This window comes from Nyctereutes procyonoides, unplaced genomic scaffold, assembly GCF_905146905.1.
Source record: "Nyctereutes procyonoides isolate TBG_1078 unplaced genomic scaffold, NYPRO_anot_genome, whole genome shotgun sequence".
Taxonomy (NCBI): Eukaryota; Metazoa; Chordata; class Mammalia; order Carnivora; family Canidae; genus Nyctereutes; species Nyctereutes procyonoides.
In genome coordinates, this window is record NW_026575020.1 from 26434302 (window position 1) to 26450851 (window position 16550).

Genomic DNA, 16550 nt, shown 5'->3' on the forward strand with positions numbered 1-16550 from the left:
GAGGCAGAAGCAGACTCCCAAACAAGCAGGGAGCCTGATGCAGGGCTCAATCCCAGGATCCTGGAACCTTGACCTGAGCCAAAGACAGACGCTTAACCAACTGAACCACCCAGGCGCCCCAGTTTCATGAATTTTGCATTTAGTTTTTGTTATTTTAACATGAGTAAAGAGCAGAAACATGAGTGTTGATAGTAATGATAAAAAATTATTTTCTTGTAAATTTTAGTGCATTTACAGCCAAGACAAATGCCAGAATTGGCAGATCTCAAGCTTCATTTTAGCTCCATAGGCTTTAGCTGATAGACTACATATACCATTGTGAAGGGAAACATTCTATAGCAGTAGCTTCCTACCCCATATACTGTGTAGTAACCAGTTAAAATTTTATCTCCATTTGGAGAAAATTAAGATACAATAATAGAAAAAAAATAATAACAGCAATAGTAAACAGAGGAAAAGATTTTTGTTTGTTTAAAATGTTGGATTAGGGGGATCCCTGGGTGGCTCAGCGGTTTAGTGCCTGCCTTTGGCCCGGGGCAGGATCCTGGGGTCCCGGGATCAAGTCCCGTGTCGGGCTCCCGGCATGGAGCCTGCTTCTCCCTCTGCCTGTGTCTCTGCCTGTGTCTCTGCCTCTCTCTCTCTCTATGTCTATCATGAATAAATAAATCTTTAAAAAAATAATAATAAAAATAAAATAAAATGTTGGATTATTTTGGTAAAAAATAAACACTTAGCCCTAAATTAGAGAGGCAATTATATTTTTCTATTTATTATGGATGTCATTTTTAGAAGATGAAAATGACATTTTAGCTGTTCACTCAAAACAATAGGCTCAATTTGTCTACTTTGGTTATTACTGGAGTTGATCACTTCTATTTTGCAGTATCTGCCAAAAATGTTCTTAAATTTTCTGTTTTATTCTAGGTCATATAAAAGTGGATCTGGAGTAAACAACAGAAGAACTGAACTATTTTTGAAAGAACATGATCACCTTCGAAAGTAGGTATTATTGTATACATACATGCCGTGTGGCTTCTCATGCTTACAAATTCCTTTGTTGATGTAACAAACATTTTGTGGTGTTTTTTATAGCAAGTGGTTTATCAGTGCTAATTCATTTAATTCTCCTAAGAACCCTATTTGGTAGAAATGGAATTGTAACTTTTCTAGCTGTTAATTAGGAAAGATACTATGCTATGGAATATCCAAAATCTGCATTCACATCACTTAGTTTTTACTTTTATCTTTTTATCCTTAATGTTCTTTTCTTTAGCAAGTCAATCCATCTAATATATTTGTTTGGTACTGTTGATTAGTAGTAATGATAGTAGTAATGATGCTGATAATAATTTATGTTTGAATGCCCTGTTACCACTTATATATGCCAAGAAGCTTTATAACAGGCCATAGGTCAGATCCAAAGAAAATATCTTATTATCTAAGAATTCAGAAGAAAAGCCTAAAAATGAACTCTGTTTTAAAAACAAGTCACCATATTCTATCCCTTTTTCATGTATGTTTTTCACTGCAAGCTACTGGTTTCTTTAATATTTTCTCTGCATTTTGTTGTAGAACTTAGAGGTCAGAAAGTTACTCCTCTCTGTGAGCTTAGCCTCTAAGCTGTTGAGCAGCTAGTATCCACAGTAATTAAACGTTACAAATTATGTTGATATTTGCTGCTAAATGTCATAAATTAGTCATGTCTGAAGGATCTTAATGTACTGTTCAATTTATTTTTCTTTAAAGATCACCACTTTAAATATAAGCTGGTGAAATCAGAACATGGAAAAAGACCTTTTTAGAAGTCTGGGTTCTTGTAGTGTTGGATATAGTTCTTAGTGTCCTTTCTTAATCTGTTGAATGTTATTGATTGGCACAAGGGGGCAGTCTTTCCTAGAGTATGTTTAGTTTATAGTTACTCCTAGCTTTGGTAGTTCTTTTTATATTTGATAAAAACCACCATTTTGCGTTACATCCAAAACTATATTAATACATTCTTTAGTTACAGAGTAGATTTGAGGGATAAGACACTCAAGTAGCACAAAGTAAAGGTTAAAATTGCATCAGTGTTTCTGTATTTATTGCTTCAAAAAGATGTTAAAAAGTTAGAAATGAGGGTGCCTGGGTGGCTCAGTTAAGCGTCTGCCTTCGGACCCAGGTCATAGTCCTGAGGTCCTGGGATTGAGCCCCATGTCAGGCTCCCTTCTCCATCTCCTTCTGCTGCTCCCCCTGCTTGTGCTCTCTCCCTGTCAAATAAATAAAATCTTAAAAAAAAAGAAAGAAATGCTGTAGTTGAATTACTTTAAGAATAATTTGTTGCTGTAGTATACCAGAGTAATGATATAAATTAATATTGTTTATTTCCAGTAATTTCCAAACACTGTTTTTTTTATAAATTATATATGAAAATTTGCAGTTTTGCCTTCATTTTGACAATTCAAAGAAAACCCTTCAGGAGTTTTATATTGTTCATTTTACAGGAAAAAAATAAATCAGTTCAGGAGCATATAACAAATAATTTAGGGTTATAAAAATGAGAAGATTGGAAATCAAAAGGCGTTTTCCATTTTTTCTCAGTTTTACATATGATATACTTTATATATATTCCTTTCAGTATTTTTGTGAAAAAGTTTATATGTGTTCATTCTGTACAGAGAGAAGCAGGCCAGATGAATTGTATGGAATATGAGCTTCTGATGAATTAGGGAAGTTGTTGGGACTCCTGGGTGGCTCAGCAGTTGAGCGTCTGCCTTTGGCTCAGGGTGTGATCCTGAAGTTCCAGGATTGGGTCCTGCGTCGGGCTCCCTGCATGGAGCCTGCTTCTCCCTCTGCCTATGTCTCTGCCCCCACCCCTCTCTCTCTCTCTGTCTCTCTGTCTCTGTCTCTCATAAATAAATAAATCTTAAAAAAAAAAAAAAGAATTAGGGAAGTTGTTGAGACCAAAAGCAAGGGCTCAATCATTGCTCTCAACATTGGAACACAGCTTCCAAATACATTTTGGGAAAATCAATCTTTTGTGGGTAAATTATAAATATTTGTTAGGTAATAACATAAAATCATAGATGATCAGTGTACAAATAATATGGAAAGCTTTTTCTGTTTTTTCAGTGTTATCTCTATGTCATTGGCTAAGTGCTTTAGGGAAGAATTGGCAAGATCTTTTCAGAACTTTTTCCTTACAGAAGCTAGAAGTGCTCTTTATAATAAAAGTACTCAGAGTAGAAAGTATGAATAACACAAAAAAGACAATTCAAATCTCTTGTTAGTACAGATTCTGTGACCATTTTTTACTGGTAGATTGGGAGCCTTTTTGCATGTTATTTGATAAATTATTGGTTTATTTTTGCATATATCTCATAATACAGACCAAGATGTAACCATTTCCCTAATGTTGGCTTTTTGGATTATATTCAGTTTTTATTTCTTTATGATTCTTAGAAATGGAATATATTCATTTGTAAAGCTTTTGATATATTATCAAATTATCTTCTAAAGGTTTGCTAGAGTCTCATTAGTAGCAAATATGTAAACATTCCCCAGTGCCTTCAGTAACACTGATATTTTGAATTTTTTTTAATTTATACCAAGATAGGGATCCCTGGGTGGCACAGCGGTTTAGCGCCTGCCTTTGGCCCAGGGTGCGATCCTGGAGACCAGGGATCGAATCCCACGTCGGGCTCCCGGTGCATGGAGCCTGCTTCTCCCTCTGCCTATGTCTCTGCCTCTCTCTCTCTCTCTCTCTCTGTGACTATCATAAATAAATATAAATTTAAAAAAATAATAATAATTTATACCAAGATAGGCAAAAATTCTCCAGTAATAGACTTTTTTTTAAAATACAAGGGATACATTTTCATTAGAGAAAACATAGGTTAAGCAGCCAAACAAAAGAAGCATAAAGTAGTAGTAGTTAAATTAACCTAAAAGTGATTATAGAAACCTGTAGTGATTATAGATTATATAGTTCATTTGTAATTAAAAGGCCAGATTTGCTACTAGGGTATTTCTTTGATATTTTTTATTTTGATATTTCATGAATAAAGATTTTTAATATCCAGTAACTCAGGTAACTAGTTTGATTTTGTACAGTAACACTGGACTTTTTATGGCTAGAAGCAAATGTAGATTTTTATTTGATTCTTCATAACATTTTTTATGGTAATGTACACTTCTACACTTGTTTCAAAAGTACATATTTTTGCCTTGAAAAAGAATAAAACAAGTTTTAGAAATGAATGCCAAACTTAAAAAAAAACAAACCCTAACTTTGTAATTGTTTTTACCAGTTCCCATTAATACATTTTGTCTAAAAATAAATGTTGTTAGCTTGTAACAATTTATCTTATGAAAGGCAATAATTTCTCTTCCTGTGGATAAAGTAGCTTTCATTTTTGACTTGTTATTCTCTGTGTCTGTTTTCAGTACATCAGTCAGAAGAAAATGCTGACTTTGAATTAGCGTCAAGCTTGTAGCTATTTGTTTTTTACTGGGCTGTAATGTAGATGCATTTCTCTGAGCTCTTTGCTTGCTTTTTAGATTGATTTCTCTTCCTTTAACCATTTTCTTTCATTGTTCTTTATATTTTCCTTTTTGAAAGAAGTATCTGAATTAGTTTTCTGTTTTTAAAGTTCTTTTTTTTCCTTAAAGAACTATTACCAGGATCCCTGGGTGGCGCAGCGGTTTAGCCCAGGGCACGCTCCTGGAGACCCGGGATCGAATCCCACGTCGGGCTCCTGGTGCATGGAGCCTGCTTCTCCCTCTGCCTGTATCTCTGCCTCTCTCTCTCTGTGTGACTGTCATAAATAAATAAAAAATTAAAAAAAAAGAACTATTAAAAAAAAAAGAACTATTACCATTATGATGTCTCTCATCCTTTACTTTTAAAGGATGTAGTTTTAACATATGTGTATTTTTGTATTAGTAGTCATTTCCTTTCTGTCACTGAATAATTTCTACTGTATGATATATCTTGGTGGATACGTAGGTTAATGTTTTAGTTTTGGACTATTATCAATAACGCTGGTATGACCACTCTTAGACAGTTTCGTGTGGCTATGTTTTCATTTCTCTTGAGTAATTACCTAGGAGTTGAATTATTGGATTATATGGCAACAGTAAGTTTATGTTTTGTTTTATAGGAAACTGTCAGACATTAAGTGGTTTTATCATTTTTGCATTCCTGACAATCCTATATTGAACTTTCCAGTTACTTTAAATCCTTTCCAGCATTTGATAGTGTCAGTCCTCTTAGCTATTCTAATAGATGTGTAATTGTATCTCATTGTGGTTTTAATTTGCACTTCTCTATGACTAATGATAAACATCCTTTCAAGTGCTATATGCCACTTGTTTATCTTTAATGAAATGTCCATATATTTTGTGCATTTTTTAATTGGGCTGTTTATCTTTTTATATTGAGTTTTGTTTTGTTTTTTTCTACTACTGAGTTTTAAAAATTCTTTCTGTATCCTGGATACAAGTTCTTTGTCAGAGGTTTTGCAGATATTTTCCTTGAGGCTCGGACTTTTTTCATTTTCTTTTTTTTTTTTTTTTTATTTTTACTTATTTATGATAGTCACACACAGAGAGAGAGAGAGAGAAAGAGAGAGAGAGGCAGAGACATAGGCAGAGGGAGAAGCAGGCTCCATGCACCGGGAGCCCAACGTGGGATTCGATCCCGGGTCTCCAGGATCGCGCCCTGGGCCAAAGGCAGGCGCCAAACCGCTGCGCCACCCAGGGATCCCCCATTTTCATTATGGCTTCTAAAAGAGCAGAGGTTTTACATTTTGATGAAGTCTAGTTAATCAGTTTTTCTTTTATGATTCATGTATTTTCAGACTGAAAAATCTTGACCAAAGTTTGCAAATATTTTGCCCTTTGTTTTCTAACAGAAGTTTTACAATCTTAGCATTTTTACTTCATTTTTGTATCTAGTGAGTTAAGGTCAAGATTCATTTATTTACCACATGAATATCCAGTTGTTTCAGGACTGTTTATTGAAAAGACTCTCCTTTCCCCCACTGAATTATGTTGGCACCTTTTGTTGAGAATTAATTAACCGTTTGTTAGTTGGTTTATTTCTGAACCCTATATTGTTCCATTGACCTATATAGGTCCATCTATTTTTTTTTAAGATTTTATTTATTTATTCATGAGAGACAGAGACAGAGACAGAGAGAGAGAGAGAGAGAGAGAGGCAGAGACACAGGCAGAGGGAGAAGCAGGCTCCATGCAGGGAGCCTGACGTGGGACTTGATCCCAGGTCTCCAGGATCACACCAAGGGCTGAAGGCGGCACTAAACCGCTAAGCCACCCAGGCTGCCCTATAGGTCCATCCTTAGGCCAGTAGCTTAACTGTTTTGATTACGTAGCTTTATTTTAAGTCTTGAAATAAAGTAATGCAGGTCTTCTAACTTTGCTCTGTATTTTCAGAATCGTTTGGCTCTTCTGAGTCCTTTTCATTACCATACAGATTTTACAACCAGCTCATAAAAAAAAAAAACTTGCTGGTATTTTAAATAAGATTACATTGAATCTGCAGAACGATTTGGGGAGAATTGCCATGGTAACAATAGCAAATCTTCCAATTCAGGACCATGGTATGTTTCTCTATTTATTTAGGTCTCATTTTTTTCTTGTAGCATTTTATGGTTTTCACCACGCAGGTGAAATTATGTTGCACAAATTATGTTAAATTTGTTTTTAAATGTTTCCTGTTTGGGGATGTGATTATAAATGGAATTTTAGGGGATCCCTGGGTGGCTCAGCGGTTTGGCACCTGCCTTTGGCCCAGGGCGCGATGCTGGAGTCCTGGGATTGAGTCCCATGTCGGGCTCCCAGCATGGAGCCTGCTTCTCCCTCTGCCTGTCTCTCTCTCTCTCTCTCTCTCTCTCTCTCTCTCTCTCTCTCTCTGTGTCTATCATAAATAAATAAATAAATCTTTAAAAAAATAAATACGTGGAATTTTTAATTTTCCAATTGTTTTGTCTGATACAGAAATATAATTGATTATTGTGTATAACTTTTCATCCTATGACCTTATTAGTTTACTTATATTTATAGTAGTTTCTTGGTAAATCTTTTGGGATTTTCTATGTTTGTAATCATGTTATTTAAGAATTTAGTTTTCTTTCTTTCTTTCTAACCTGTGTTCCTTTTATCCCTTTCCTCATTGCACTGGGTCAAACCACCAACACAATGCTAAATGGAAGCGGTCAATGCAGATATTCTTGCCTTGCTTTGTATTTAGGGAGAAACATTTATCCTTTGATATTCAGAGAGTTTTTGTACATGTCCTTAATCAGGTTGCAAAAGAACCTTCCCTTCCTGATTTACCAAGGGTTACTTTTTTTGTTGGTTGGGTGTTTTTAGCTTTTTATTTTGAAATTTTTTGACTACAGAATAATTGCACAAATAGTACAGAGAATTTCTTATATACCCTTCACCCAGCTTTCCTAATGTTAATGTTTTATAGTACCTTAATACAGTTATCAAATTCAGCAAATTATCATACAATAATATTAACTAAACTACAGACTTTATTCACCGATTCTTTCACTAATGTTCTTTTTTATGTTCCAAGATTCAGTTCAGGCTCCTATGTTGTATTTAGGTGTCATGTCTCCTTAGTCTCCACAGGTCTGTGATAAAATTACCCAGCCTTAATTTGTCAAGAGAAGACATCAGACGGACATACCCAAGTTAAGGGACATTGTACAAAAATAACTGACCACTACTCTTAAGTGTTCTGGTCTGACCTTATGCATTTTTGGCAAGAATACCATATGGTGATGTTGGGCCCTTCTTGGAGCATCATACCAGGGTGTATGTCATGCCAGTATGTCTTATTGATAATATTAATCTAGATTGCTTAAAGTGGTGTCTGTCACATTTCTCTACTGTAAAATTGTTTCCCGTTGTAATTAATAAATATATGGAAAGATGCTTTGAAATTCTGCAAATACCCTATTTGTGAACTTTTTCCAGTAGTTTTTTTTTTAAAAGATTTTATTTATATATTCATGAGAGACACAGAAAGAGAGAGGCAGAAACACAGGCAGAGGGAGAAGCAGGCTCCATGCAGGGAGCCCGATGTGGGACTCTGATCCCGGAACTCCAGGATCACGCCCTGAGCCAAAGGCAGATGCTCAACCGCTGAGCCACCCAGGTGTCCCTTTTCCAGTAATTTTAGCATCCGTTAGTGAATCTTGCTTCCCCAATTATTCCTGGGTTGTTTGCCTACTGGTGATTTTCTGTTTCCATCAGTCTGTACATTTATTTTTTTTTAAGATTTTATTTATTTATTCATGAGAGAGACACACAGAGAGAGAGGCAGAGACACAGGCAAAGGGAGAAGCAGGCTCCATGCAAGGAGCTCGACATGGGACTCGATTCTGGGTCTCCAGTATCACACCTCACGCTGCAGGCAGTGCTAAGCCGCTGCACCACCGGGGCCGCCCGTCTTTGTGCATTTAATAGTTGAGATTCTCTAAGTACCCTTCTCCCTCATTGATTTTATTTTTTATTTATCAGTGTAGACTCATGGATATTTATTTTATACTTTGGGTTATAATCTAGCACTATCATTATTTTGTTGTTCAAATTGTTCCAACTTTAGCCATTGGGCACTCCTTCAGGTTAGCTTGTCATTTGACATGCCCCATCTTTTTTTTTTATCTTTCTTTATAATTTGTTACCACACAGTTTTCATGGCTCTTGTATTTTCCCTACCTCAGCCCTGGAATCAACCACTTCTCCAATCAGCGTTAGTTCCTATTTTTGGAGAATGGTTCAGAAACTAAGACCTGGGTACTTACTGTGCTTATTGTCACTGGACTATTACTGCTTTTAGTCTCTCTCTTGCTAAAAGTTGTTGTCATGGATAGGGTTGAATTTTTTATGTCTTGTTTTGCATCTACCGAGGTGATCAATTTTTTTCCCTTATTGCTGTAATATGGTGAGTTGCATTGATTATTTTCAAACATTAAAGCAATCTTGATTCCTAGAATAAACTCCACTTTGTCATGATATATTTATTATCCTTTTGATATATTCCTGAATTTATTTTAAGAATTTTTGCATTATGCTTGTGAAGAATATCTTTAGTTTTCTTAAAATATCTTTGGCCCCGTTAAATGAGTTGAGAAATGTCCCCTTTACTGTTTGCTGAAAGAATTTGTACAGGTTTGGTGTTATTCTTTCCTTAAATTAAGTTTGATGAAATTTACTAGTGAATCTGTTTCAGCCTGGAATTTTCTTTGTGGCAAGATTTTTAAACTACAAATGCAGTTTCTTTTGGAGATACTCCAAGACTCTTGGCTCTGAATTTCTCCCTGGGCTTGAGGGTGCAGGGGACTGGGAGGGTTACTGTGATTGGCCTAGCTGATCACAAATCCATCACTGTGGCTAGTGGACTTAGAACATCTGTTAATCAGAAGAGAATGTGTCATATACAGAGCTCCAGAGAAGTTATTAGCCAACTTTCGCTTCAGTTGGATTTACTACACTCTCTTCTGTATTCCAAGCCATAAACATAGAAATAGTATGGTTAAACAAAATCTTTTCTTCTAGTGATTTTTTTTTTAAAGATTTTATTTATTTATTCATGAGAGACACAGAGAGAGGCAGAGACATAGAGGGAGAAGCAGGCTCCCTGCAAGGAGCCCGATGTGGGAGAATGTGGGACTTGATCCTGGGATGGGGATCACACCCCAAGCCAAAGGCAGATGCTCAACTGCTGAGCCACCCAGGCGTCCCTTGAGGTGGACTTTTACTTTAATTTTCCATTCTAGGGGGATCCCTGGGTGGCTCAGCGGTTTGACGCCTGCCTTCGGCCCAGGGCGTGATTCTGGGGTCCCGGGATCGAGTTCCCCAACGGGCTCCCTGTAGGGGGCCTGCTTCTTCCTCTGCCTGTGTCTCTGCCTCTCTCTCTCTCTCTCTCTCTCTCTCTCTCTCGTGAATGGATAAATAAAATCTTTACAAAAAAAATTTTTTTTTCCATTCTGCCTTCCACCATCCCCCACCACTAATGAATTATGAATTTTTTGTGGGCCTATGAAACGCTACATGATACAACCTACTGCCTAAATCTCCAACCTCATCTCCATCCCTTCATCTATATCACTCTTTCCCTTTGCTTATTAGATACTAGATATGGTCTACCGCCATACCACCCTGAACGCACCCGATCTCGTCTGATCTAGGTACTAGATATGCTGGCCTCTATTTACTTCTTTCCCAGAGATACTAAGCCTTTTCCCTTCTCAGCTTCTTTGTACTTCTAACTTGTTCTATCTGCTTAAAATACTCTTTTCTTAGCTTTTCATGTGGCTTATTCATTGACATCTTTAGTCTAAGCTCACTTGTCACTTCTTCAAAGAGGAGTTTCTGACTATATTATCTAAAATAGACCTTTTTTATCTCTAAGAAGGTACTCTTTTTTTTTTGGCTTCTCTTATAGCTTTTATGAGAATCTGTAATAATTTGTTGGGCTTTTATTTTTTACCATCAAGTGACTCCTTGAATGTAAGTTTTGTAAAGGTAGGGACCTGATTAGTCTAGTCTGTTGGCAGTGTTGTGTCCCTAGTTCCTGTTATATCATAGACACTTAATATTTATTTCTTGTTTAAATGAATGGATGTATGTAGATGTAAACAGAAGGTATTAATTTTGGTTTCATATACATGTATATGTAGGACACCTGTTTCCCATTATAGGAAACCTGTTTCATTCATTTACTTATTCCCCAAATATTTATTAAATACATACAATGTATAAGATATTGGTCCAGATGCTATATTTACATATGAAATTTGATTTTGAGAACCTTATTATTAAGGTGATAAATTATTAAAAATCAAATTCTTCTATGGTATATACTAACAGTCTTTGGCAGATGCTTATCTCTCTTATTTATAGATAGAAACAAGATTCAGAAAGGACATAGGCCAAGGTTTCATAAAAATTCAAACCCGTGTTTCCTAACCTGGTTCCATATTTGTCCCACATCATACTGCCTCCCTGTGACTTGCTTTTTTTAAAATTTTATTTTTCTTATTTTAGGGATTCAGCATGCATAATGCTATTAAGGTTTGAAAGATCAGTTGCTTTACATTTTTCTGAAAAGCAGGTGATGTGACCTCCCTGTGTCTTGTTTTTGGGGTTTTTTGTTTTGTTTTGTTTTGTTTTTTGTAATGGGATTGTAGCTGTCCCTTTATGTTACATGATTTTTAGGAAGAATGGCTTAAGAGTTTAAGGCATTTTACACAATTAAAAGCACTTAAAAAATTGAAAGAATTCTTTTCACCTAACTTTTCAAATACAAGACTGTTGTATAAAGCAAGTTACATTTAAATACACAGAATCAATTACAGTATTGAGAATATGTTTTATTTTCATTCCATTGACTTCAGCAGATATGATTGTTATTATCTGAGATGGTACATATACTTGTACACTTAGGTGTAAATATGTTCATGAGTAAGTAAAGAACTACTATATTGTCAGAGGCTTACCTTTTCTCTGCTAACAATTTTTCTTATGACTTTTCTTCTTAGCATATGTTTAGACTATTAATATTTTGATTTTTTTTTAATTTACCAGACTTGTCATTTAGGTTAGATGATCCAGAGTTGTGGTTCTGGAAATATTTTACATAGGTGTTTTAAAAACAATGAAAATGGCTTCATTTTTTGTTTCATGATTTTAGCTAGTTTTCTCGGAGGTCCCACAGCTAATTAAAGCTGATCCTCTGTGTTGCTTCTGCAATAATACACTGCTTCTCTAAACCGATTTTTTTTTCCTATAAACTGGTAAGCCCTTACAGAAATGTAAGCTTTTACTGTTGCTATGATCATTATTCAGAATCTAACTTGATCCAAATTATACTGAAGAGAGAACCTTGTATCTTTTTGGACAATTAGTGTGTACTCAATCTAAACCGATTTTTATGGTATCCACATCACACAGTTGCTAAGATAAATGCATGTAAAGAAGCTTTGTAAGGCATGTCTGTATGAAGCAAAACATAATGAGGGTTTTAGAGAGTAAGAAAAGCAAATACTAAAGACGAAAACCTTTTATGTGCATTGTTAATTTACATGCGTTAAATATAATTTGAAATACTTCTAATGTTAGGATCATCTTTGTGAAATTAAATTTTAATTGTGTTAATGGAGCATGACCATATTTGAAAAGTATAAGACATATGATCACCATAATTTAGTGACTTTTACAAGGAGTGGCTTTATCCCAAAAGTTTTTGGTGTAATCATATGTACATTTGTTGTGTAATAAATACCATATGACTCCAATTAAATGATGGTCAGATTACCCAGTCCCACGACCTGGGATCACGAACTGAGTCAAAGGTAGACTCTCAACCACTGAGCCACCCAGGTGCCCCTGCTTGTTATTATTTACTTGGTAACTACCTGAAATGGTTTATACACATACATACATACATATACTTTTATTTCTTTGTGAAACATCACTCCATGGAGAAAACACCATTATAAAGGTAATGCTAATGAAGTGATCCTACAAAAAGTGGTGCTCCTGGGACGCCTGTGGTCCAGGATCGAGTCCCACATTGGGCTCCCTGCAGGGAGCCTGGTTCTCCTTCTGTGTGTGTCTGTGCCTCTCTCTGTGTGTCTCTCATGAATAAATAAATAAATCTTAAAAAAAAAAAAGTGGTGTTCCTAAGTAGAAAAATGAGAAGCTTATAGAAGAAGCTACATGTATTAGTAGAGCCATAAATATGAGAATATGCAAAGATCTTGAGATATATCCCTTACCTATATTAGGGGTCTTTCATATAATAGAGACTTGAATTTTTAACATATGAGGACTGATAGTATTTATTTCACTGTGTTATCTATCATTTCATTTATGGGATTTTTTTTTTAAGATTTTATTTATTTATTCATGAGAGACACAGAGAGAGAGGCAGAGACACAGGCAGAGGGAGAAACAGGCTCCATGCAGGGAGCCCGATGTGGTACTCGATCCCGGGTCTCCAGAATCAGGCCCTGGGCTGAAGGCAGGCGCCAAACCGCTGAGTCACCCTGGGATCCCCCATTTATGGGATATTTTAAAATTACATGTCAAAGCCCCATTTGTCTCAGGTGGTGCAGTTGTCTTCCATATTGAAATAGATAACAAAGCAACTTAATAGAACTCTGAATAATACTTTTCTTATTTTCATATTCATGTGGTAGTATACAGTTTTATAAGGCAAAATAACCTAGTTTGGAGCTTTTATGCAGAACTCATTTTTCTTCCCTTGGAGCATATGGAAATCAAATCTATCTTCAGTCCGTACATGGCTTTGTTATACAGTAAAACAGAGTTGGAGATACTCTGCTGTAGTGAGGAATTTATCTTCCCAGATATGTTTGCACAATGTGACATATATATCTTCTGTCTGCCCCCCCGTTAACTATGATTGCTACTGTATTAATCTAACAAGTGTCTTGTTACTCATTTATTTAACAAGTATTAAATGAGTGTCTCCTGTGTGCTAGGTACTATACTAGGCTCTAGGGAGTCAAAGATGAATTAGACTTAGCCTCCACTCCTTGGGAATTCATTCTAGTTGGAGAAATAATAAACATAATTATGATATCTTATAAGATATATTCTTAAAGTATTAAATGAGACACCATTTGCAAAAAAAACTTTGTAAGCTTTACAAATTTAAGATATTTTTCCTCCACTGCATAGTATAGTGTCTGATATATCCTAAATGCTTGTTTATTCAGGAATGAATTGATAAAAAAACAAAATAATGAAAGCATAATATTATAAAAAAAAAGAATAATTAGTTCTGCCTGGGTGTATAGATAATGGGAAAGGCTTCACAAAGGATGTGACTTTTGAGCTGGACTTTAAGATATAAGCAATTTATGTTGAGAATAAGGTAAAGGGATTCCAAGGCAAGAGAAAGACTAAAACATGAAAGCACTTTGAACTCTATCAACTGTGTATGTTTAGGTTTCTCACTCTACCTGTGTCTTTGCCTCTCTCTCTCTGTCTCTCATGAATAAATAAATAAAATCTTTTTTAAAAAAATGAAAAAAGCTACAGATGGGAAGAAAATATTTGCAAAACACCTATTTGATGAAGGACTGTTACCCAAAATATACAAAGGACTCTTAAAATTCAACAATTATGGGACCCCTGGATGGCTCAGGGCGTGATCCTGGAGACCTGGGATCAAGTCCCACATCAGGCTCCCTGCATGGAGCCTGCTTCTCCCACTGCCTATATCTCTGCCTCTCTCTTTCTGTGTCTCTCATGAATAAATAAATAAAATATTTTTTTAAAAAATTCAACAATTAAAAAGTAGGCAAAAGATCAGAACAGACATTTCATCTGAGAAGATAAGCAGATGGCAAATAAGCATATGAAAATATATTCAGCATCATGTCATTAGGGAATTGCAAATTAAAGCAATCAGATACCACTATATACCTATTAGAATGGCTAAAATCCAAAACACAGCATCAAATGTTGGCAAGGATGTGGAGCAGTAGGAACTCTCGCTGCTGGTGGAAATACAAAATGGTATAGCCACTTTGGGAGCCAGTTTGGCAGCTTCATTAAAACATTAAATGTAATCTAACCATATGGTCCAGCAGTCATGCTCCTGGGCATTATCTAAATGAATTGAAAACTTATGTCCAAACAAAAGCCTGCACACAAATGTTTATTCATAATTACCAGAACTTGGAAGCACAAATAGAACAGTACATCCATACAATGGAATATTATTCAGTAATATAGGAAGTAACTTAGCAAGCCCGAAAAGACATGGAGGAGCCATTAAATGCTCAAAAGAAGCCAGTCTGAAAAGGCCACATACTGTGTGTGTAATTCCAACTATAGCACAAAAGGCAAAACTATCAACAGTAGAAAGATGAGCTGTTGCCAAGGGTTTGGCGGGGGGCGGGGTGGGGGAGAAGAGGAAGAAGAGTAAGTAAGTAGGTGGAGCACATGGACAGTGAAGCTATTCTGTATGACATTGTAATGATGGGTACATGACATTATGCATTTGTTAAAATCTGTAGAACAACACGAAAGAGTGAACCCTAATGTAAACTATGGATTTTATATAATAATGACCAATATTGGCTCATCAATTGTAATGTACCACACTAAAAGATATTGATAGGGGAAAATGGGTGTATGGGAACTCTACTTTCTGCTAAATATTTTTGTAAACCTAAAACTCTTCTAAAAAATAAGTCTATTGATTTTAAAGAACTTACTGCTAATAATTTAGCTTTAACTTTTCTCTTTTTTTTTCTCCCTAAATTAGAATTCTGAGTCTGATGCTTTACTTTTTGTCCTTAGGTAACTTCATGTAATTAGAAAACAAAATTTCTATGCCAAAGGAAATAAGCCACCATATATAATGTTAATGGAATAGGGATTGCAAATAATTTATACTTTCATCCTTTTTTCTCTATTTCCCAGATGGTATCTATAAAATAAATATCTGTTTGCACTAAAACAGTTTTTTGTATCCTATTGCAGCTTAATTGTATTCACTTATCTATCTGTTTCAATAGATATATATATGCAGGGGCACCTGGGTGACTCGGTTGAACGTCTGATTCTTGGTTTCAGCTCAGGTCGTGACCTCAGGATCCTGAGATTGAGCCAATGTCTATTTGAGATTCCTTCCCCCCCCCCCTCTGCTCTTCCCCTGCTCCTGCTGTCTCTCTCTCTCTCTTTCTCTCTCTCTCTAAAAGAAATAAATAAAATCTTTTTAAAAAGAGAGTGTATACAAAAATAAATAAGACCTAGATCTTAAGGGTCTCTCTGTTTAACTACCAGTAAAAGACTGCATCACCACAGTGTTTGGTGTAAATGATATGATTGGTTGCAGTTTACAAAGGGATCAGTTTTATTTTTTTTTAATTTTTTAAGGATTTTATTTATTTATTCATGAGAGACATAGAGAGAGAGAGAGAGAGAGATGCAGAGACACAGGCAGAGGGAGAAGCAGGCTCCATGCAGGGAGCCTGACATGGGACTCGATCCTGGGTCTCCAGGATCATGCCCTGGGCCAAAGGCGGCGCTAACTCGCTGAGCCACCAGCCTGCCCAAAGGGATCAGTTTTAAAATTGTTATTTATGGGGATCCCTGGGTGGCTTATCAGTTTAATGCCTACCTTTGGCCCAGGGCACGATCCTGGAGTCCCGGGATCAAGTCCTGTGTCGGGCTCCTGGCATGGAGTCTGCTTCTCCCTCCTCCTGTGTCTCTGCCTCTCTCTCTCTCTATGTCCATCATAAATAAATAAATAAATCTTAAAATAAATAAATAAATAAATTTAAAGAAATAAAATTATTTATTATGCACTTGCTTATCTTCTTATGTACTTGTTTATGTACTTGTTTATTATGTACTTAATAGAATAAAAGGGGGATCCCTGGGTGGCGCAGCGGTTTGGCACCTGCCTTTGGCCCAGGGCGCGATCCTGGAGACCCGGGATCGAATCCCACGTCGGGCTCCCGGTGCATGGAGCCTGCTTCTCCCTATGCCTG

General features: G+C 36.1%; 1 protein-coding gene across 2 annotated transcripts in view; it reads left to right on the forward strand.

Moving 5' to 3' along the window:
* GOSR1 (golgi SNAP receptor complex member 1) overlaps positions 1-16550 on the forward strand; it is a 54164-nt gene that overhangs the window by 15555 nt on the left and 22059 nt on the right. For both annotated transcript variants that reach the window (XM_055324862.1, XM_055324867.1), the window contains exon 6: positions 925-999. In XM_055324862.1, the coding sequence (XP_055180837.1) occupies positions 925-999 (75 nt within the window). The remainder of the gene's footprint in view (positions 1-924; positions 1000-16550) is intronic.